The 21580-nt window shown below is 44.6% G+C and overlaps 1 protein-coding gene across 6 annotated transcripts in view; it reads left to right on the forward strand.

The window, feature by feature from the left end:
* The window catches only part of ATXN7L1 (ataxin 7 like 1), a 91781-nt gene that overhangs the window by 21200 nt on the left and 49001 nt on the right, over window positions 1-21580 (forward strand). For 2 of the 6 annotated variants that reach the window (XM_033161419.1, XM_033161421.1), the window contains exons 1-2: window positions 843-974; window positions 1701-1769. The exons of 1 other annotated variant lie outside the window; for it this stretch is intronic. In XM_033161419.1, coding sequence (XP_033017310.1) covers window positions 860-974; window positions 1701-1769 — 184 coding nt within the window. In that variant the 5' untranslated portion in view covers window positions 843-859. Of the gene's footprint in view, window positions 1-841; window positions 975-1700; window positions 1770-3966; window positions 4029-21580 lie in introns of those variants that run through there. 3 more of the 6 variants (XM_033161420.1, XM_033161423.1, XM_033161422.1) reach the window with 3 other exon arrangements.

Consider the following 21580-nt stretch of genomic DNA (forward strand, 5'->3'; position numbering starts at 1 on the left):
AAAACTTTCGTCGCCCCCCCTCCCCCCGCGAGGCGACGCGGCGCGCGCTGGTTTCGGTTGTGTTGTTCTTTTTTTTTTTTTTTTTTTGACAGGTGTCTCTCTTCCCGCTTCCCTCACGGAGGGCGAGAAACGCCGAGCACCAAGACGCGCCTTTTTACTCCCGTAAGGGACAGAAGCTGAGGCGGGCGAAGGAGCCTCGTCCGTCCACGACCCTCCCTTCCTCCCCCTTGCTCTCTCTGTCACCCCCCAATAACGAACCCACTTGCTCCGAGCCCCACCTGTCAAGCTTAGTCCTCTCAGCGTGGTTCTCCAAAGCGGAGCCACCTGAGGAGGAGAGGTAGAGATTCCAGCCGGTGCCTCCTCTCATCCCCTGGGCCCGACCGGGGGTCTCTTCTAGTCGCGCATTGGACTGCGCGGGTCGGTTGGAGTACCCTCCTCGCAACTCTTACGACGGTTCTCCTCACACCCTGCTCGTTACCCGCGCCCCCGCGCGCCCGCTCTTCGTGGACTCGGGAGGGAGGAGGCGGCCCTCTTCAGGGCACCGGCTTCGCCTCCTCGCACCGCGCCTGCGCGGCGGCAGCAGCCGGGGAGCCCGATCTGATAGGGAAAGCCAGGGCTGACACTACCCCCGTGTGGGCGGCGGAACGTCCCGAGGATGACGTGCGGCGTTCTCGAACCCCGTGTCTCGCTCGCTGGCTCCTCGCTCGCCTGTGCCGAAGGGAACGGGGGAAAGAAGCTGCGAGGAGGGAGGAGGAGCGGCGGCGGCGGCAGGAGCGGCGCGGAGGAGGAGACGGAGACGGAGGAAGAGGAGGAGGAGGAGAAGGAGGAAGATTCTTGCAGGAGGAGCGGCGGCGGCGCCATGGCGGCCCTGGAGCGGCCCGTGCCCAGTCCCGAGGCGTTCCTGGGCCAGCCCTGGGCCGCCTGGGTCCGGGAGGCCGCCCTTCCGCACACGCATTGCGCCGCCCCCCCGCACAGTAAGGGCGCCCGCCTCACACAAGGACCGGCCAGGCGGGGCGGCGGGTGGGGTGGGGGGCACGCGGAGGCGCCCCTCTCCCCGGACACGCACATGCGATGCAGCCGAGCGGGGTGGATGCGAGCGAGCAAGCGAGGGAGCTTGCATGCCCTGCCGCCTCTTTCTTCTCCTCCTCCTCCTCTTCTCCCCAGCACACCCCCCAACCCATTGCATTGCACTTGCCTTGCATTGCACAGACCCCCCATGGCACTGGGGTTTGCTCCCGCCCCCGTCACCCAGTTGCATGGAGACCCACCCACCCAGCCACCTCCATCCATCCATCCATCCATCCATGTGTGCGGTTGTGCACTGTGCCCGGCCGGTGCTGTCCTGCTGGGCACCTCCGGCTGTGAGAGAGAGGAGGAAGATGTCTGGGTGGCTGGCTGTCAGAGGGAGGGGGGAGGGGCAGGAGAATGCCGTTGCATTTGGGGAGGGGGTGGGGGCCCCCCGAACTGGTCCAGGGTGCTGCTGTGTGAGGGCTGGGTGTGAATGAGGAGGCAGGAAGGATGCTTGTTGCCTGGTTGAAGCCTGCCTGGGGGATGCTTCTGCCCGGCAGATGCAGCGATTGTTGCATCTTGCCTTTTTTTGCAGCCGCTGGCTAGCGGAGCACCCTTTAACTCTTTAGCGCTCTCGTCGGATATAGCGGTCCTGCCTCTGCTCTCCCTTGACTTTTGCTTCTCTTCTGCAGGTTTAGAGCTAGAAGATGCTGGAAAAGAGGGTGGAAAAAGCAGGGAGGTGATGAGGCTTAATAAAGAAGGTAAGGAAGGGGCCAGGGGTCTGACCATATGTTATTGTACCGTGCTCTCCTGCGGCTCTGGTTATAGAGCTCAGGTTGTGTTTTTTTGTATGGCTAGGGTTTTACAGCCATGTGGAGCATGTTGAATCTAACAACAAATAAGGCTTATTGGGCCTATGTGTTGAGATAGTTCCATGTATGAACATTCAGTACTTGCATGGTTCTCTTCAGCTTTTGTTTTATAAGAAACTGGCTATCCCATTATTAATTTGAGACAGTGCTGTGTTTTAAATATGCAAGTAAGTACACACTTATATCTGTTCATCTGCGTCCAGGCTAGTCAGCTTTTCATATTCTTTTTACTAACTTATTCTGTAGCTGAAAAGGCAACAGCTGAATGAAACAATCATAGTTTTACTTTTAGTGTTGCTGAAAACAGGTCTGTCATAATAACCAGATGTTGGATCAATATTCAACATAAGCTTTGATTTTCATGATGATAAAGGTGTTGGTGCACGGAGTTGCAGTGCGTAGTGAGTATTTGAGTTAGTTTTGGGCAACTTTTCAAAATAAATGAGCATTTTTGACATTTGTAAAGAAGCATACATAAATTGTAATTCGGAGAATTGTTAATATGGCACCAGGTTTGTGAACATGTGTGCAGATTACAAGTGAGTGAAGTTGGCAAACAAGCCTATACTTTCTGTCAAGGAAGGAACTTATGACTGCAGACAGTTCATATTGACAGATTTGTTTTGTAATGTGATCCGTAGACTTACCAGCAATCATTTGTGAGATTTTATGTACATTGGAGAAGCTGCGTGGGTTCATGATGGCACGAGCCAGGGTTTGACACACTCTTTTAGCAGAACTGAAACTAACTAGTGTGTATGTTGTAGAAAAACACTGTATTTCTGGAACTGGATAGGACAAGCTAATGGCTAGAACCTGTTAACTAATGTGCTGAGGACAATACTTCATCAAGATCAGGCATATAGATTCCAGGACCATTGAAGGGGGGTAGCTCATTCTGCCATGCTGGTGCAGGTGCCAAACTCTGCCCCAAGCCAGAAGCAGGATGAGCCATGGATTTCTCTTTTTCCACTCTACTGAGCTGTTGCAAGGGCTATTTTTTTTTTTAAGTGGACGTGTGGGGAATGAGTGAGAATAAGGTTAATAGCTTTTTAAGTAGCACCTGTCAGCATACTCCTAAGTGTTTTTACTCAGAGGTAAAAGCTATAAACCTAATTGCTATCTACTCAGAAGTAAGGTCCTCTTGAATTTACTGGGGCTCCCTGCAGGTAATGCGGTAAGGATTATAATCTTAGTTCTGCGGATGGTGTCCATAAGCTGACATTCTAAGGGCACCTTTATATTAGCACTTAATTGGCGAGTCAGCCCCATTAAATATTGCGGAGGGTTACTTCCCAGGCTTGCTCACCGCATGCCATTTATTTGCCCTGAAGCCAAGAACAGTGGTGTAACTCTATTATACCTTTTTTGGTATGTTTTTGTGGTATTAAGAGGCTTTAGGAAGGGGCATCAATGCTCCACCAGCAGATTAGGATATATAATTATTTACCTTGAAAGAAAAATTCAACTCTAGCATACATCAGCTTCTAATAAATCTTAACACACGTCTAGGACCAATATTATTAATTATTTTCGTATCACAAGCATACGTTTGGGGATGGTGAGGGTTTTATAACATTTTATAGTAATTGCTCGTTGCCAGGATATATGATAAATTCAAATTAATCCCCCTCCCAAATTATATCAGACTGAGCTGAAAATTCTCTCATGATAACTGCCTCCAGATGTACCTCAGAAAATTCCGTTGTAGAACCACCTGGTCCTTAGTGTGGTCCATAGGAGGACACTTGAACTGTAGTATAAACATTTCAGGCTAAAAATGTTCTTTTTAAAATAGTGTTAAATATGTCTCCTTGTGCAAATCCTCGCATATTTTTTACTGAACTTACTTCCCAAGAAGTGTGCTGTGCGGTTGCTTTGAATTGCTTGATGACCCTGAATATGAAGATTAATCTAATATTTTGATAACTGAGATAATACCGTAGAAGGGAAAGACCGAGAACTTAGTGGATGAATGTATTTTGCACTAGTTTGTATATAGACAGGGTCATTGAATTTGCCGCAGTTTCAACTCCTGCTATGGCGTGGGTCTTTAAAACAGTAGGTTTTTGTTTATTTGTTGTAGGGTTCATTCAAGATGCGCTACTTCCTGAAGCAGCTTTCTGCATGAATCTAGTGAACTGAGAGGTACGCCCCAGGGATATTCCTTGACATTGCAAAAGCCCTTGGATCACATTCTGCTGTAATGGCTCCCCTAAAACTATTGTTGCTTCTGCGATGAAACTGGCCCCTCCATAGTTATTTCTTAGGGAGGTGGAAACTTTCTGCTTTTAAAACCAGTGCAATTACTAAATTCAAATTAAACCATGTTGTGATGTAAACATAACATATTAAAAGTTTATTTTTAGCTGTAGTCTTTTCCCTAGCTTATGTTAGGCACCCCCTTTGTCGGGCCTAAACTGAAAAGTTTCCTTTCTCCACAATATAATCTGCTGCAACCTGTAGGCTGTTGTTTTCGTTGTTTGTAAGTGATGGTAGCTTTTTGAAAAGGGGTTGTTGTTGTTTGCTTAAATGTTGATTGCGCTTGATAGTTTAGTTTTTACCTGAATAGTTTAGCCAAGGAATCTATGTGAGAACAAAGAAAAGTGTTTGGCTGGCAAAGTTCTGTTGCTGGGGTCCCCCCACACCAATGTTAAGCATTTATTTTAAATTGATTGTTTTTATGTTTTTGCTGTGATTTTAATTAGTGTTAGCCGCCCTGAGCCCAGTTTTTGGCTGGGAAAGGCGGCGGTATAAATAAAAATTATTATTATTATTATTATTATTATTATTATTATTATTATTATGTGTGAGAGAGCAGAGTAATGCCATGTTTTCTGATACCACACTGTCATAGCTGTTGATGTACCTCATTGTAGGCATTTGCTTGCTAAAGAAACATGCCTTCAGGCTGAGCGTTGAATGATGTGCATGAAGGTCCAGTTGTCAAAGTGAGCTTTGGTTATACTTGTTGTTTGGTTGGAGGATAACTTTAATTAATAATCCACAGTATTGGATAAGTGAGGCTTTCAAATTGAGAACTACTCTTTGTACTCTCTTAACATCTAACATTGTGGCACTAGGCTCTCTCAGCATCAGAAGGGTAGCAGAAGACTGCCGAGACACAGCTAGAAAAGAAATACTACCGGGATGTGTGGGCACTTTGCTTGGCTATCTTGCAGTTTATCTAGCAGCTTACTGTAATATCAATTTCTGGGGGTCAGGTCCCCAGATCCCAGAACAGCACCAGATGCTGTCCATTTGACATCTTGATCTTATGGCGATATTTAGCAGCTATAAAGTGCTTTCAGAGCACACTTCACGTCAGTTCTCAGCGAACTGAGGATTTCATTTTATTACGGATATCTTCATATGGCAAGTGGTAGGATGCTGAGAAATACTGCCTTCACTTGAACTAGGGCCTACTGGCTTACGTTCTTGGGCTGCGTTCTGATGCACATTTATTTGAACACAATGGGATTTAATTATGAGTAAACATGCACAGGACTTCCCTCGTTAGCAGTCATTCATCGTTAGTTATTTTTCACAGTCTGGGGAAACAAACCCATTTTGAAGGTGGCAGGGGTACAGTGGTACCTTGGTTTACAACCGCAATCCATTCCGGAGGTCCATTTGTAACCAAGGCGTGCTTTCGCCAATGGGGCCTCCCCCCAAAAAATCGTTCGTAATCCAAAAAAAACAAAACGGGTTGTAATCCAAAAAATGTTTGCAAACAAGGACATGCACTTCTGGGTTTGACGTGTTTGTAATCCAAACGTATGCAAACCAGACTCTTTGCAAACCAAGGTTCCACTGTACAGTATTTTGTTTAGTCTCTTCTGCTCAGGACCAGTGTTGTGCTGCACTTAGTGAGGCAGGGTAAGGCAGGTGTGTGTGTGGGGGGGGGGTGAGCTGGGGCTCCGCGAGCACACTGGCAGAGCCAGTCCAGTACTCACACCTGCGCAGCCTCAACCTTGCAGCCATGCTGCCTCACCCCTGCCCTACTAAGTGGTAGTGGTTTTTCTGTTGGTTGGGAGGATCACGGAGTGATGCCTCCTGCTCTTGCTTCTGCTTGTACGCTGATGTTATCACACACCACAAGGGACACTGCCTGTCAGTCTTAGGGCTCAGAGTTCTGACTTGGTAGCAAATGTGTGAGGTCCATGTGGCTTGGCTGTCAGTACAGTCTAGAGAGCAAGGATAGGCTGGTTTGGATAAACTTTGATTAAAACAGAGGCACTGAATTGCGCATTTCTGCTTTAGTAAAGAGTTGCTCGGATTCGAATTATACCACATCAGGGTATATATAATAGTCCTTTCAAAATATTTATTTAAGACATTTACATACCACTAAATTATTTGAATTTCTGAGTTGTGTATATAAAAACAATCCATGGAAAATGGGACAATAAAACAACACCCAAATAATCATAAAATTGAAGTAGTATCTTGACTGGGTGTTCTTTTTTTTTTAAGCAGACCATATGCTTGAATATATTGTAGTAAAAATATGTTGCTGCACAACATTGAAATGTATTATAATAGTTTAAATATTAAATGTTTTTCTTGCATTAGAGAATCCAGAGCTTGTTCTTTGGGAAATAAAGCTTGGGGAACAGAGACCTCATCCCAAGAGCATTGTGTGCTTACGTCTCTTCGATACAAACGTAATCTGTGCACGAATTTGCTTGTTTCAGTGCGATAGAATATGGACTGGCTAATATGTGGAAATAACTCGTGTGTGTGTGTATGTGTGTGTGTGTGTAAGTGATCTACTCAGATAAGCAGTGTATGGTGGAGGAACTATGGGTCCTGAAAGATTACAGTAGCTACTTCATTGAAAAGTAACTCTCTGTTTCTTGCCCATCTGCTCCTGGGAAGAAGCCACTAATGTACCTTCTGTAAGTACCACTTCTGATGTAACACAACTCACATGAGTACACCACCTGCATGAGCAGCTTTTGCAGTCAGTTGCAATGCGGGGGAAAAGTGATACTTGGCATGTATATAGCACTTTGAAATGTTCAAACTAGTAGGAAGGGTCATTGTTTAGGAGAGCTTTGCATACAACTGTTCCAGGTTCGATCCCTGGCACCTTTAGGTAGGGCTGGGAGAGATCATGCCTTAAATCATGTCAGTGGTCCAGTTCACATGTACCACTAAGCCAAACCATGGCTAAGCATGAACACATGCTCTGAAGTTACAGTAAAAATTGCAGCTGCTTTGGTGCTCCCTCGTTGTCTTGTTACCTGGAGCTAAGCCATAGTTTGGCTTAGCATTACATGCAAACTGAGCCATCGCAGACGGTACTGACCAAGAAGGCACAGTGATCTTTGAGTAAGGGAGCTTCCAGTGTTCTTGTAGTACAGGCAATCCTTGTTTGGTGAAGGGGTTCTGCTCCAAACCTCTGCCCATGTAAGCCTGCTCCACCCCTTTTCATGACGTCTTTATGACGTTTTGGGGCTACTTCAGAGTTCTGAGCTGTGCGCATCTGTGTGATCATGCGTTATTCGGAGTTGCCTGTAATCCTTACACTGTTGTCTTTGGCCACCTCCAGCCGACCCGCTTATTGAACATTTCATACTGATTGTTTGCACAAGGTTTGTCGGGAGGTCAGATGGTGTTGGCTATTTATTGAGTATTCGTTCTGATTTGTTTTCAGAGAGGTTAGACAATGTTCTGTCAAGTAAGTGCTATCTCCCGCTTTTCCAATCCTTTTTCCTGTCACTTTTCTTACAGCATAAAGTCCAGTGAGGTGGTGGTGGTGGCTACAGACGGATTTGTTCTGCAAGAACACTGAATCAACTTTAATCATGTAACCTGAATTTCTAGGTGTGATTGAATCCACCTGAAAACGGGCAGCAGTCTGGAAGCACCCTTATAAATCATTACAATCATGTTAGGTCTGCCAGTATTATTCCTATATTTAGATGATGGGGTGGAGGCTGAAAACAATGGACTTGTTGTCCAGGGTTGCCTCATAAGTTTCAGGAGTGGGCTCTGTCCCATCCCTTAGCCATCATGCCGCACAACAGTGTGTGTGAATCAACTCTTGCATTGTGGTGTTTTGCAGCAATACTTTTACTAAGTGCATATGGGTTGTTGTTGATTGTTGTTGTTGTTAGTTGTTAGGGAACTGGATCATGAATAAATAAATCTTTCTCACCTAGGTGATTCTTTGGAGTGAAGCTTTCCAACACAAGGAAACCTTGCATATGTGTCATAGCGTAAGGCAGGGTAGTGGAGATATGATTTAGGATTAGGGTTAGGTTTAGCTGTGCATTTGCTGTATTTGTAGCACTTCACTTGAGAAATTCTTTTGACTCGGCACGGATATTGTTACTGAACCTCTGTGTCTGGAGTGGCAGAAACTGGCTCGTTGGCTTTGATGCTGTGAGTGGGGAACCAAATAGGCATCTCCTGCTGGCTTCTTCAATGGCTGAAGAGCTTGATTGATCTTTGGTAAACATCTTGAAAAAGAAGAAAGTAGTTCAGATCTGTGTTGGAGGGAAACTTCTAATGTATTTTTCCAGCATGTTGCATGTCATTATTGGGGGGCCTAGATCTCCCAAGATCAACCTGGCCCTTATAATACGCAAGTACACGTGTGAATAAATTCTCATTATTTGAAGTTAGAGAGAGAGAGAGGCTGAGGCTGTCTACTTTCCCTAATAGACTTGAGCAGAATAATTGCTCTTTGTCGTTCCCTTTTTCTTGAACTAATACTATTTCATCTGCTACTTAAGAAATTTAGGTTTGCAGACTATTGGTTGGTTTGCACATAGCGCAAATCATGGCTAAGTGTGAATGTGTGAGATTATTATAAAATAAAACATGCAAAAGAAAGATTATTATAGCACCTTGTAAGAGACTAGAAACACTGATCTCCCGTTGCAACAAATGCAAACTATAGATTACTCTGTAGTGACTCATTAAAATTTGGCATGTTAAAACTCAGGCCTCCCTATTACTTACTGTGTTCAGTATGCATCTGTTGAGATAGATGTTGCATAGTTGGCCAGTGGGCAAGATAAGGAAGGACAGAGTGCAGATGCTCTTTCCTAGGCCTTTGGTTTGAAATTTCCATTCAGCAATGAAGGATGTGGGAGAGAGAATGGATGAATCCTCGTGCTTGCAGTAAAAAATTCTTATGCTTGTGAAGTTAGAACCCTGAAAATTTCCAGAGAACAAAGAGATATCCAGGACATGTTGAGCCTTTTAGGCACTTCTGTCTTACATTGTTAACTTTGAACAAAACAAATTAGACTCTCACATAAACAGCTAGCGTATCTTAACTCTCCTGTGCCATTCTGCCAGAATTACCCATGGGTTCCCTCCCCACCCTAACTGAAGAACATGTGGCTTGTTCGGCAGGCTTGAAACTTGTCCTTCTGAATGTGAAATTGTATTATGGGAAACCTGCGGCCCTCCAAATGTTGCGTCCCAAACTCACATCACCCCCAGCCAGCATGGCCGATCGTTGGGATCATGGGAGTTGTAGTCCAGCAGTGTCTGAAGGACCACAGGTTCACTATTGCTTATGGAAGACAAATGTGGAGAAATTCCATCAAATACAAATTCCGCCTGTACTAATTAAACCATCAGGGTTCTTCTTCTTCTTCTTCTTCTTCTTGTTAGTGAAGCCTAACATTTAGGTATGAAGGCACACTATTTGGAAGTTAGTGATAGATGGAGGAAAATACTCCATTGAACACTTTGGTTCAGCTCACAAGCTTTTACTTTGTCCATCTTGAGCAAAACTTTAATAAGACAGAATATGTTGGATTCCTTTTACAGCGAGAAAATTCAGCTTATCTTTGTACATTGCTGCCTTCCAGTGGAACTTACTTTAATTTGGTCTTTTATTAGACAAAATTCATTCTAGGTCTCATTTAGCTGGTGTATGATTGTTTTACCTATAAGGTTGATGATCACATAGTTGGAAATAGATTTCAGTGGAAAGACACAAAGCGTGATGAAGCATTGCCCAATTGCCACAGAATAGCCTATCAGTTACTAAATGATTAGTACAATACACTGTACAACTCTGAAAGTAAAGTCTGAAATATTGCATGTGGCTACTGTTGGTTACTGCTATTCCTCACAGCTTATACAGGTGTATGGGGTGTTAGGAGAGGGGTAGTACCTCTGGTAGAGGGCAGGTTGTGCTTCTTCTGGGGTATTTCATCCACCTTTGTTCCCTACCCTGCACTCAGCTCTCACCTGTAGCTCCTAGAAGCTCAGCATGTGACAGCATTGTACCCCGGGAACAGCTTCTACTGGCTGGATAAACCAGATGAGGCTAGCCGATAGATCTCAAACCCTTGAGTTAGGGATTTTCCCTGCATGCAAAGTCACACTCTGGTGGATCGCTTGGACAAGACCAATAGTGGGTCCAACGGTCAAGGGGCCAGATTCTGTACGTGCTGTAGCAGGAAGTGAGGGGCAGATGAGGCTTAGCCCATCTAGGAAAAGGAATGACCTCTGGGAATGCAACACATTCACTCTTGATTCTCCTGTTCAAATTATACGATGGGTGATGCCATGTCCAAATATGCTGCTTATGACCCAACTATGTATATCATGGCCTGACGTAATATCCCTGCGTGGATACATTAATTTCACGAGCCTTTTCTTTCCCGCTTTGGTTCACAGTGGAGGCAGGAAATGGAGAATTAATTTGGCCATATCTTTAATACAGAAGCTTGGGTATCAGCACGACATGAACTTTTTCTTCCCTTTGTACCGTTTGCATAAGCTTTACCATATGTTTATCAGGCTGCCTCTGGCATAGCTCTCCGTGGCATAGACTGCTCTGGAACCTTGCTTTTTCAGTTACGTCTTATGTGGGCTTCCAGTAGCGTTTACTTATCACGCGCACCTTGTTCTGGACCTATCTGTGTGGCTGCTTTTGCCCGCCTAGGCAACTAGGTGTAGCAATGGTAGTTGCTGTTTTTGTATGTGCTCTGGAAGTTCCAGCTGTTACAGTGACTAGACTGCTGGCAGTGTGTGTACAGACGGCTGACGGCATGTGGCACTTCTGCTAGAACATTTACATTGGCTGCCCATATGCTGCCAGGCCAGTTTCAGGTTATTCCCCATCTTACAGAGGCCCAACTAGCTTCAGCCGGAAGTTGGGCATTAACCTTTTAGCAGAGATTCAGCAAGCATCCTTGCTTTTCACTTCCAGGCATCTCTTGAATAGGTTTCTGTGCCGATAGGCCTTTGTAGTGGTTTAATTAGCCAGTCGCTTTAATTCGCATTGTTTTTAACACTGTTTTATGTTTTATCGTTGTTCCCACCCCCAATATCTTACAGCGTGGTGGCACAGAAATACTTTTATAAATAGATAAGTATATATGGCACTTCACAAAGAAGTTGACAGGTTTGTATTCTAAGGGGCCTGCAATCTGACACAAAGAAAACAGAGGTGGGGGGCATATCGAGTGGGGAAATAATATGGGATGAACTTTGGTTTTGCATGTTTCATATTTTTTACAGTAGGGTTTTGAAACAAGCGGCATAAGTTGAGTTTGAAGTAAGTAAGGGTGAGGTCTTACAGGGGGTATCGAAGTTGGTTCCAGGGTGTAAGCGTAGGAAGAGAGAAAGGCAAGAGTCTGCATCAGCTGCTTGCAGAGTGCTGGACTGAATATAAAATAGCATAACCGTTTCAGGCCTCTGGAATGAGATAGTGTATTGTGTTCTACAGTTATCCCCTGGTACTTGTCTGGCTTGGATGCTGCTGGTTGTTTGGGGATCCTGAAATCACACCGTACCTTGGTGTTTGACTCGCTTTGTTGTGGTGCAGAGGTGGCCTGGTGTCTATTATACTTTTTGCCCAGAAAAAAAAATTACACACATACCCCTTACAGAAAGTACTTAGGGCTCATTTTTCTCAGCGCAGCTGTCATGTGAACCAGCTCCTAGAATGTTTTGTTTCATGTTCCCACCAAAAAACTCTTGGCAACAGCTTGGCTGCAGCATGAAACCAAACTGTGTGGTAGGAGGCCATCCTTGTGGCAAGCTCACTGCTTGGAGCAACTGTGGCACACAGAGGTTTCCTCAATGCAGTCCTCACATGGCACTTTATCTTGTAAAGCAGCCATAGCAGGCACAATTATTTTCATTTGTTTTAGCTATAATTGCATGGAAGGCTGCGGCACATACGGTAGGTTAAGTTTTAGTTTCTCTTTTCAGGTGGTTGCCTGAGGCAGAAAATTTGGAAATGTACAGTGGTACCTCTGGTTACGAACTTAATTCATTCTGGAGGTCCATTCTTAACCTGAAACCGTTCTTAACCTGAGGTACCACTTTAGCTAATGGGGCCTCCCACTGCCTGTGCGCGATTTCTGTTCTCATCCTGGGGCAAAGTTCTTAACCCGAGGTACTACTTCCAGGTTAGCGGAGTCTGTAACCCGAAGTGTTTGTAACCCGAGGTACCACTGTATTTGTGTTTGTCAGATGAGCTAAATAGGTAATACTGATAGGGTAGCAGCTTAATTAGTAGAATAATAGAATTGTAGAGTTGGAAGGGACCTGAGGGTCCTCTAGTCCAACCCCCAACCCCCTACTATGAAGAAATCTTAACCAAAGCATCTGTGACAGATAGCCACCCGACCTCTGCTTAAAAAGCAATGAAAGAGAGTTTACCACCTTCTGATGGCCTGTTTCACTGTTGGAACGGGTATTACTGTTAGAAAGTTCTTCCCCATGTTTAGTCGGAATCTCCTTTCTTGTAGCTTGAATCCATTGACCATATCCTCCAGAGCAGGAGAAAACAAGCTTGCTCTATCTTCCATGTGATAGCCCTTTAAATATTTGACCATCATATCCCCTCCCAGTCTCCTCTTTACCAGGCTAAACATACCCAGCTCCCTCAACTGTTCCTCATAAGGCTTTGTTTCCACACCCTTGATCACCTTGGTCACCCTCCACCGCACATGTTCCAACCAAATTCAGTGAGGCTTACTTGCAGGAGGGGTTAGGATTGCACATCTGAGCAGCTATGGTTAGAAATTAGGTAGGCATGGATTTCGTAGGGCTGTTGATGTTCCAGTCCCACCTTTGCCACAGATTCACTGGAAGGACTTGAGCAAGTTACAGCCGTACCTTGGTTTCCGAACAGCTTAGTTCTCGAACGTTTTGGCTCCCGGAGATCACAAACCCGGAAGTGACTTTTCCGGTTTGCCAACTATTTTTGGAAGCTGAACGTCCGACGGGGCTCCCGCGGCTTCCGATTGGCTGCAGAAGCTTCCTGCAGCCAATCAGAAGTCGCGCTTTGGTTTTTGAACATTTTGGAAGTCGAACGGATTCTGTCCGACTTCCAAGGTACGACTGTATTCCATTGCAAATCAGTAAAATGGTGCCAAATCAGGTGTGTGTGTGTGTGTGTGTCTCGCAGACACTTCACTATTTCAGCTATAAAGCACAGTATTAAATGTTAACCCTTGCTCTGAAGCAAAACCAGAGAGCATATGTTGATTCATGCATCTGCTTTGGCCCATATCAACCTAAGGCTGCAATCCTATGCACACTTGTCTGGGATATGTCCCGTTAAACTTAGTGGCGCTTTCTTCTGTAAGACTGTAAATAAGTACTTTGCAGAGTTAAAACCGTAATAGTAACTTTTGAACATTTCTGTTTGTCACTTCATAACTTCTTTGGAAAGAAAATAGTAAAAATTCCAATAAAGCCAAAGTCTTAACAACCACTGCCTTCATGCTTGTCGGAGATAATATGAGGACAAGTCAACTACTAATCCAGAACAAAATGATCTCCACGTTCCTCAACAGATTGCCAGTTTTGATGTAGCTGAAAAACGCTGCCTGTTTCTTATGGCTTTGTAATATCCCAAACTGAAAACATTCGCTTTACTCTTGCCTAAGCAGCTAAACACTAATGAATAACACTTGCACTAATAGTTCTAAGATTTATGTAAATCGCCATGGTCTCCCTTAACTGAGGGATTCCATTCTGTGTCACAGGAGCCTATTTTTTCCAGTCTTAGTTGCTTGGTTGGAGTTGTTATTGACAAAACTGTGGCAGCTGGAGATGATGGGGTGGAAGGGACCAGGTTGATGGAGGCTGGTGTGGCAGCCTCCCAGTTGTGTTCATTTCATGAATTGGTGCTTCTGAGATAACACCTTACATGGTTTCTCATATTTTGCTTTCTTGCGAGGATTCTGATGGATGTGCATTTAAGCCTTGAAACTGCACCACAACCCTTGCTGCGTTGCTTCTTCACTTTGGTTATAGATTGTGTCGCACTGCATTTTCACAGAAACTGTAAAAAGATGCCAAGTATGAGAATCTGATTTATAATAACTGGTTCCTTGTTATATTTTCATGGTGACTCTAGCGGAGGAATGATGTACGAACACCGACATTCTTCCACGATTTCTCTCCCTTCAAAACTTTGAGGGAGGGATGCAACTTGGGTTATAGTGAGAGTGTCGGCATACAGTGGGTTAACAGGTTCCCCTTTGTCTGGCAAAGAGGACTCTGGTGTTACAAAAGATGAGTGCCCCAGGGAAAGTATTGCTTCTTACCACTGCTGTGAAGGGAGAATTGGCCATGCCACAAGAAAGAATGTTTTTGTTTGTTTTATTCTTTCGAGTTTTTTTTTGGGGGGGGGGGGTCACTTTCCATCTCTTTGTGCTTTACTATAAGGTCCTGTTCTACTGAACAGGCTTTGCTGCTGGGACAGAGACAGTAGAACTGCCAGGAGGATATGAGAGCTAATTTATATGAGGGAAACATTTTAAACAATCCTGGTGAAAGATTCCCAGAAAACTCTACAAAATATTGCTTAACTGAAGTTATAGTTTGTGTTTTTGAAGGTAACCTTAATGAGATTTATAAATATAGGCTGAAGTAGACAATACTTAAGACATAACCTGCTGGGTTTTTTTTTAAATAAAGTATTAATTGCTCCCTTTTTTTCAAATAAAAAGAACAACTAAAACTTTCTTAAGGCAATTTGAATGTCATGACAATAGAAACAACTGGATAAATGAAAACAGAAAACAATGGGAAAATTTAAAGTGTCTTCCAAGCACAGGAGAATAAGAAGGTTCTGTTTTTATGCACAAATGCAAGTAATGAGATAGACACTAGCCCATGGATAGGCAAACTAAGGCCCGGGGGCCGGGTGTGGCCCAATTGCCTTCTAAATCCAGCCCATGGACAGTCCGGGAATCAGCGTGTTTTTACATGAGTAGAATGTGTGCTTTTATTTAAAATGCATCTCTGGGTTATTTGTGGGGCATAGGAATTCGTTCATTTTTTTTTCTTCAAAATATAGTCCGGCCCCCCACAAGGTCTGAGGGACAGTGGACCGGCCCCCTGCTGAAAACGTTTGCTGAACCCTATCTAGCCATTTGCATGCAGGGACATGCTAATACAGAGCATGTCCTCCAGCCTTGGGTTCTGCTGGTTTTACTTCACTCAGTAAAGGGATGTGGAGCAAGGCCTCATCCAGTAACGTGTAAGGAGTGGAAAGGTTGGCATATATGCTCATCCCAGGTCCTTTAGGACTTTCAGCTGAAGTTCCTTCGAAACTCCTCAAATCTGGACCAATATTGGTCAGTGTTGATTTGCCAACCCTGCAGCGGTGGCGGTTCTTGAGGTCTCAAATTTCAGTGGTGCTAAATTTTTTTGCTGCCTGCCTCTCACGCACCATTCTAAATCATATTTGTGGTGTCCTCTGCAGTGCCTGCGAGGCTCTGCACCAGGGGCATCTTACCCAAATGGGCTAGTGGCGCAGGGCGCCAGGGTGCCAAGTTCTGGAGGGCGCCAGGGAAGAGGCGGAGGCTGGATGCGTCGCCTCCTGGCATCTGCTCACCGCCCTCGCCCGCCTCCGCCATGCCGCGCCAAAACAGTGCCACACCCAGAGTCTCCGCCTGCCATGGCCACCATGGCACGAAGCGGCCAGCTGAGCCGGGAGCCACCTGGCCAACCTCCGCCTCTTCCCCGCCGGAAGAGCTGTCCTCCAGCCGCTGGCTGCCTCCTCCAGCCCCGCAAAGTTGGGCCAGAGGGATCTTTGCACCACGGCGCCGGATATGCTTAAGACAGCCCTGCTCTGCACCCAATGCAACTAAACAGTTTACACTCCCTTAAATCTGACTCTGCCTGCGGCCGGTTCCCAGTGTTAAATGCACAGGTGAATTCTGCACTAGCTGCAGCTTCCAGACAGAACAACGTACAGTAACCAGCTAGATCAGGGGCTCCCAAACTGTGGTCCTTGGGCGAGTTTTATTCAGTTGACCTGTGACATGCGGGTTGGTTTGAGGCTGCAGATAGTAGACAGCACATCTTATACGCATTGTAATTCCACAGAATTCAAGGTGTAATTGCTACGACAGGCAGAAAAATCATAAAGTTGTCCACCAAGCCGTTTTCAAGTGCTTCGTGGTCTTGGTGGGGAAGTAGGAACTGCCGAGCTTCGATAGCCTACTACTCCTTAGGTCTTTATTGTTATGATATAGCCTGAGAATGATTTTAACCCCCCCTCCCCGCTTTCTTTTAGGAAATGAATGAATTTTTAAGTCTATTCATTTAATTCTATTCATTTCTGCATTTGTTATCACACTTTCTACAAGGTGCTGTGGAGACAGGTTAATGCTAATAGGTTATAACTACAGCAGCTATTTTATAGGACATAACAGGACTCTTAGTGTCTTATGTTTCTTTCTTTTTCTTTCTTTCTCTCTCTCTCTCTGACTGCTGTGTAGAAGAGAACACAAAGCTACTTACTTGCAGTCTGGTATTCTGGGTGTGCTACACCCGTGCACATCTGGTTGCTAGTATTGTTGTTAATTTCATTTCTATAGTGCCCTTCATCCGAAGAACACAGGGTGGTTCGCAGCATAAAAATACAAAATGAGAACACAAAATACATAATAAAACAAAAACAACCAATAACCACCCCCTCCCATAAGCACATTTAAAAGGCCATAGAATGTTAATAACCCAAAGGCCTGGTTTTAGAAAAATGTTTTCGCTTGGCCCCTAAAGAGATGTAAGGAAGATGCCACATGAGCCTCCTTGGGAAGAGCATTCCACAAATGGGGAGCCACCGTAGGAAAGGCCCCGTTCTCGTGTTGCCACCCTTCGGACCGCTCGTAGGAGAGACACACAAAGAAGGGTCTCAGATGATGATTACAGGTTGGTGGCAGGCTAAGTGGTTGCTTGACTCAACCCGATTATGGATTCTCAAAAGATATGGCATTTATCTTAGGGAGCTGGCGTAATTGCCTATATTAAAAACAAAAGATTGAAACTGAATACCGGCCAACAATAATTGGACATGGATGTAACATTACATCAGTCTGCAGCAGAGGAGGGAAGAGATGGGATGCAGGGCCACTCCATCAGAACAGCTGGGAGGCCAGCATCTTTTGGTTCCTCCTCTCCTTGAATCTTTCCATCCAGGCTGGTAATCTGAACAACTTGCAGTTAAGAACTGGAACCTGAGTTTTCCTAGCTCAGTTGGTTAGAGCGTGGTGCTGATAACGCCAGGGTTGCAGGTTCGATCCCCATAAGGGACAGCTGTATATTCCTGCATTGCAGGGGGTTGGACTAGATCATCCCTGATGACTGGTCCTGTTAGCTAGGGATGATGGGAGCTGTAATCCCAAAACAGCTGGAGGGCCAAGTTCGGCCATCCCTGGACTAGATGAACCTCAGGGTCTCTCCCAACTCTTAATGATCCGTGTTTCTTTTGCCATGTCTTTTTAGAGTGTAAGCCTGAGGATGGGGACTTCTTTCTTTCTTTCTTTCTTTCTTTCTTTCTTTCTTTCTTTCTTTCTTTCTTTCTTTCTTTGTAAGCCACGCTGGGAACCTTTGCGGATGAGAAGGATAAAACATTATTTTAAACTACTGTAAATGTATTTCTCCTTTGGACTGTTCCAGAGGCCATTCCTGCACCACTAGAACTTGTTATTTAGTTACAGGTAGGTAGCCGTGTTGGTGTGCCATAGTCAAAACAAAATAAAAAAATTCAAAAATTCCTTCCAGTAGCACCTTAGAGACCAACTAAGTTTGTTCTTGATTTCTTGATATGAGCTTTCGTGTGCATGAGTGTGCATGCAGATGAAAGCTCATACCAAGAACAGACTTAGTTGGTCTCTATGGTGCTACTGGAAGGAATTTTTGAATTTTTTATTTTGTTATTTAGTGTGTGTGCTGTACATTTACATTAGCTTACTTGTCTGTTAGTTTCCTAAACTTCAGAAGGGCCATAGCTCGGTGGTATAGCATCTGTTCTACATGCAGAAGGTTCCAGGTTCGAACCCTGGGAGTGCCGCTGCTTTAGGGTTGCCATACGTCCAGATTTTCCCGGACATGTCCAGGATTTAAACAACGAAAATACCGTCCAGGGGGAATGTTTTTAAAAGGCCAAAATATCCGGAGCTTTGGGAGTGCAAAAAGCTGTACCCTGGAAGCTGCACTCAGGTGCTGCAAGTGGGTGGCTCTCAGCAGCCTCTGTTCCCCCCCCTTCTCATTCTCTTTCTCTTTGTGCTATCTGGAACATGCAAGAAGCCATGCGGGCATGGCTTCCTGCGAGTAAACCAAATATCTCTAAAAGGAGATTTCACAGCCTGCATCTTTGCTAATTCAAAGATTGCATTATCCTTTTTGTAAGAAAACTTCATACCTTTCTTTTTAAGTTTTTTGGAACCCTTTTTTCATCTTTATCTACTACCAAGTGTCTGTGATTTATTCTACCCTAAGTATTTTCATGGGGAGTATTTGCTTAAAGTGGATTTTTGTGGATGGGGCCAGATACAAAATCTAACCAAATTTAAATGTGCTCAAAGCAATTGCGGTTGTGTTTAACTCTGCTACAAGAGAGCAAGAAACCTCTCTTCCAAACCTCTTTTCTCCAACAATTACCATGTGATGTTAATCCATTTTGAAAATTTGCTTGCTCATCATGTTATGGTGCTGACTACCTTTGAGTATTATAGAAAATCACAGTATATTATAGCATGAAGTTATGTAGTCCTTTTTGCTCCTAAATAAATAGTTTTGCTAATGTTTTCAATTCTTACATATTCTTTGACCAAGTTCTTGCTGGTGTAGCAAATTTGGGTCTTTATGAGAAACACTTTAGACAGTAAGTGGGGGCTCATTTGTTGGTATGTTGCCTCATGAAAAAAAAGCTTACACATAAAGAACCAGTAAGTTAAGCAGAATGTTTCCCCTTGACGTTCTAGTTTTCCAACTGCAGAGATTCTTATTTATTGTATTTTTTGGAATGGGGAAGCGTTCAGTTATGTGAGCCCAATTGCAGCCTGAAGTTGTTACAGACCACACACGAGGTTACTGTCATGGTGGGAAGCTAAGACTTTTTAGTGATGTGCCAAAATAAAAATAATTAAAAAAACACTGTGGTACCTCAGGTTAAGAACTTAATTCGTTCTGGAGGTCCGTTCTTAACCTGAAACTGTTCTTAACCTGAGGTACCACTTTAGCTAATGGGGCCTCCCGCTGCTACCGCGGCACGTTTTCTGTTCTCATCCTGAAGCAAAGTTCTTGACCCGAGGTACTATTTCTGGGTTAGCGGAGTCTGTAACCTGAAGCGTCCGTAACTTGAAATGTCTATAACCCACGGTACCACTGTAGACAGTTAATTTTCCTGACACCTTAATTATTAAACCTTGATAGGTCCTCTTCTCTTTTAATTATTTGAGGCTACTAAAGCAATCTTTTTAATAATAATAATAATAATAAATAATAATAATAATAATAATTTTTATTAAAGGTTTTCTTTGGTTACGGTTGTCTCTAATTGCTCACCAAAGGTAGCTAATGGTTCTTTCAATAGCACCACTTCTGTGCAGAAAGGTTTCTGCTGTTGTGCACCAGTAGTTTATGTACAGGGTGAGCAAATTGTTAACTTTGAGGGTGGTCACCTGGCTTCAGTGTGCTCTGAATAAAAGAGAGTTTTCCAAAAAAAAGCCCCCCTTCAAGGTTTGCTGGATATTTTTCTATAAATGCCAGCAAGCTGGAGCAGGAGAATAAGAGGGTTAAAAAAAAAACTTGAAGGTGTTCTCCCCACTTCCCTGGCATTGCTTCCCTCTCATTACTCTCTAACAGAGAGAAGTGAGCCTTCTTGGCATCTGATACCTGTATCAGAGTTCATATGGATGTAAGGGGGTAACTACAATCTGCTTATGGGATTAAATGGCGTGAGCGAGGATCCTTTCTAGGTCTGCAAGGCTGTGGATATCCATCATGGATTGTTCGTTTTTGTTTTCAAGAAGGGTTCTTTTGGGGACTGTGGGGCAGATAGGAGAAAGTTTGTGCTTCTCTAGTCTTCTTCTTCTTCTTTGCCGATCTCTCGTAGCCGAGTAAGATTGTCTTCCATAAACACGGTTTTAACAATGAGTCCGTAAGTGACCGCGGAGGCCAATTCTGGATCCACACGTCCTTCCACAGTGGGGACATTGGTTTCCGGGCGGGAGTTGATCACGGTGTGGATTTGCCAAGCGTGCCTTCCTCTTAGCACGTTTCTCCCTTGCGTCCTGAGTTCGAGTGTCTTCAAAACCCATGACACCTTTGGTAAAGGCTGTTCTCCAACTGGAGTGCTCGCAGGCCAGTGTTTCCCAGTTGTCGGTGTTTATACTACATTTTTTTAGATTTGCATTGAGACAGTCTTTAAACCTCTTTCGTTGACCACACCAGCATTACGCTTTCCATTTTTAAGTTCGGAATAGAGTAGTTGCTTTGGAAGACGATAATCGGGCATCCGCACAACATTACGTCTCTCTTAAAGCTGGGGGGGGGGGGGAGCTACAGAAGCTGTTACTGTGGTACCGCTGTTTACAAACTTAATTCTTTCCGGAGATCCATTCTTAACCCGAAACTGTTCTTAACCTGAGGTACCACTTTAGCTAATGGGGCCTCCAGCTGCCGCCATGCCGCCAGCACACAATTTCTGTTCTCATCCTGAGGTAAAGTTCTTAACCCGAGGTACTACTTCCGGGTTAGCGGAGTCTGTAACCTGAAGTGTTTGTAACCCGAGGTACGGCTGTGTTTCAATTTACTCTATGTTTCCCTCCCCCAAGTGAATTGTTCCTGTTGGTAAAGCCTTCCTCTCAACTTGAACATGTATGTGCTTCCTCAAGCCATTTGCAAAAAAAAACAGTGATGGCCAAACTTTGCCCGCCAGCTGTTCTGGGACTACAACTCCCATCATCCCTAGCTAACAGGACCAGTGGTCAGGGATGATGGGAACTGTAGTCCCAAAACAGCTGGAGGGCCAAGTTTGGCATAAAAGAAGCTGTGCACCGCAGAATGCATTTTCCTGCTGGCTCACAGTGGATGGGGCAAAAGCATTTGAGTTGGTTCACCTCTGTAAATCTTACAGAAGAGGATTTTTGGCTGTGTAGTGCAGATTCATAGAATTTTAGAGTTGGAAGGGACCCAAGAATCATCTAGTCCAACCTCCTGCCATGTTGGAATCTCAGCTAAAGCATCCATGACAGGTGACCTTCCAACCTCTGCTTTAAAACCTCCAAGGAAGGAGAGTCCACCACCTCTTGTGGGAGTCTGTTCCACTGCTGAACAGCTCTTACTGTCAGAAAGTTTTTCCGACTGTTTAGTTGGAATCTTCTTTCTTGCAGCTTGAGGCCATTGCCTCGAGTCCTACCCTCCAGAGAAAACAAGCTTGTTCCCTCTTCCATGCATTGAAA

This window comes from Lacerta agilis, chromosome 10 (genome assembly GCF_009819535.1).
Source record: "Lacerta agilis isolate rLacAgi1 chromosome 10, rLacAgi1.pri, whole genome shotgun sequence".
Taxonomy (NCBI): Eukaryota; Metazoa; Chordata; class Lepidosauria; order Squamata; family Lacertidae; genus Lacerta; species Lacerta agilis.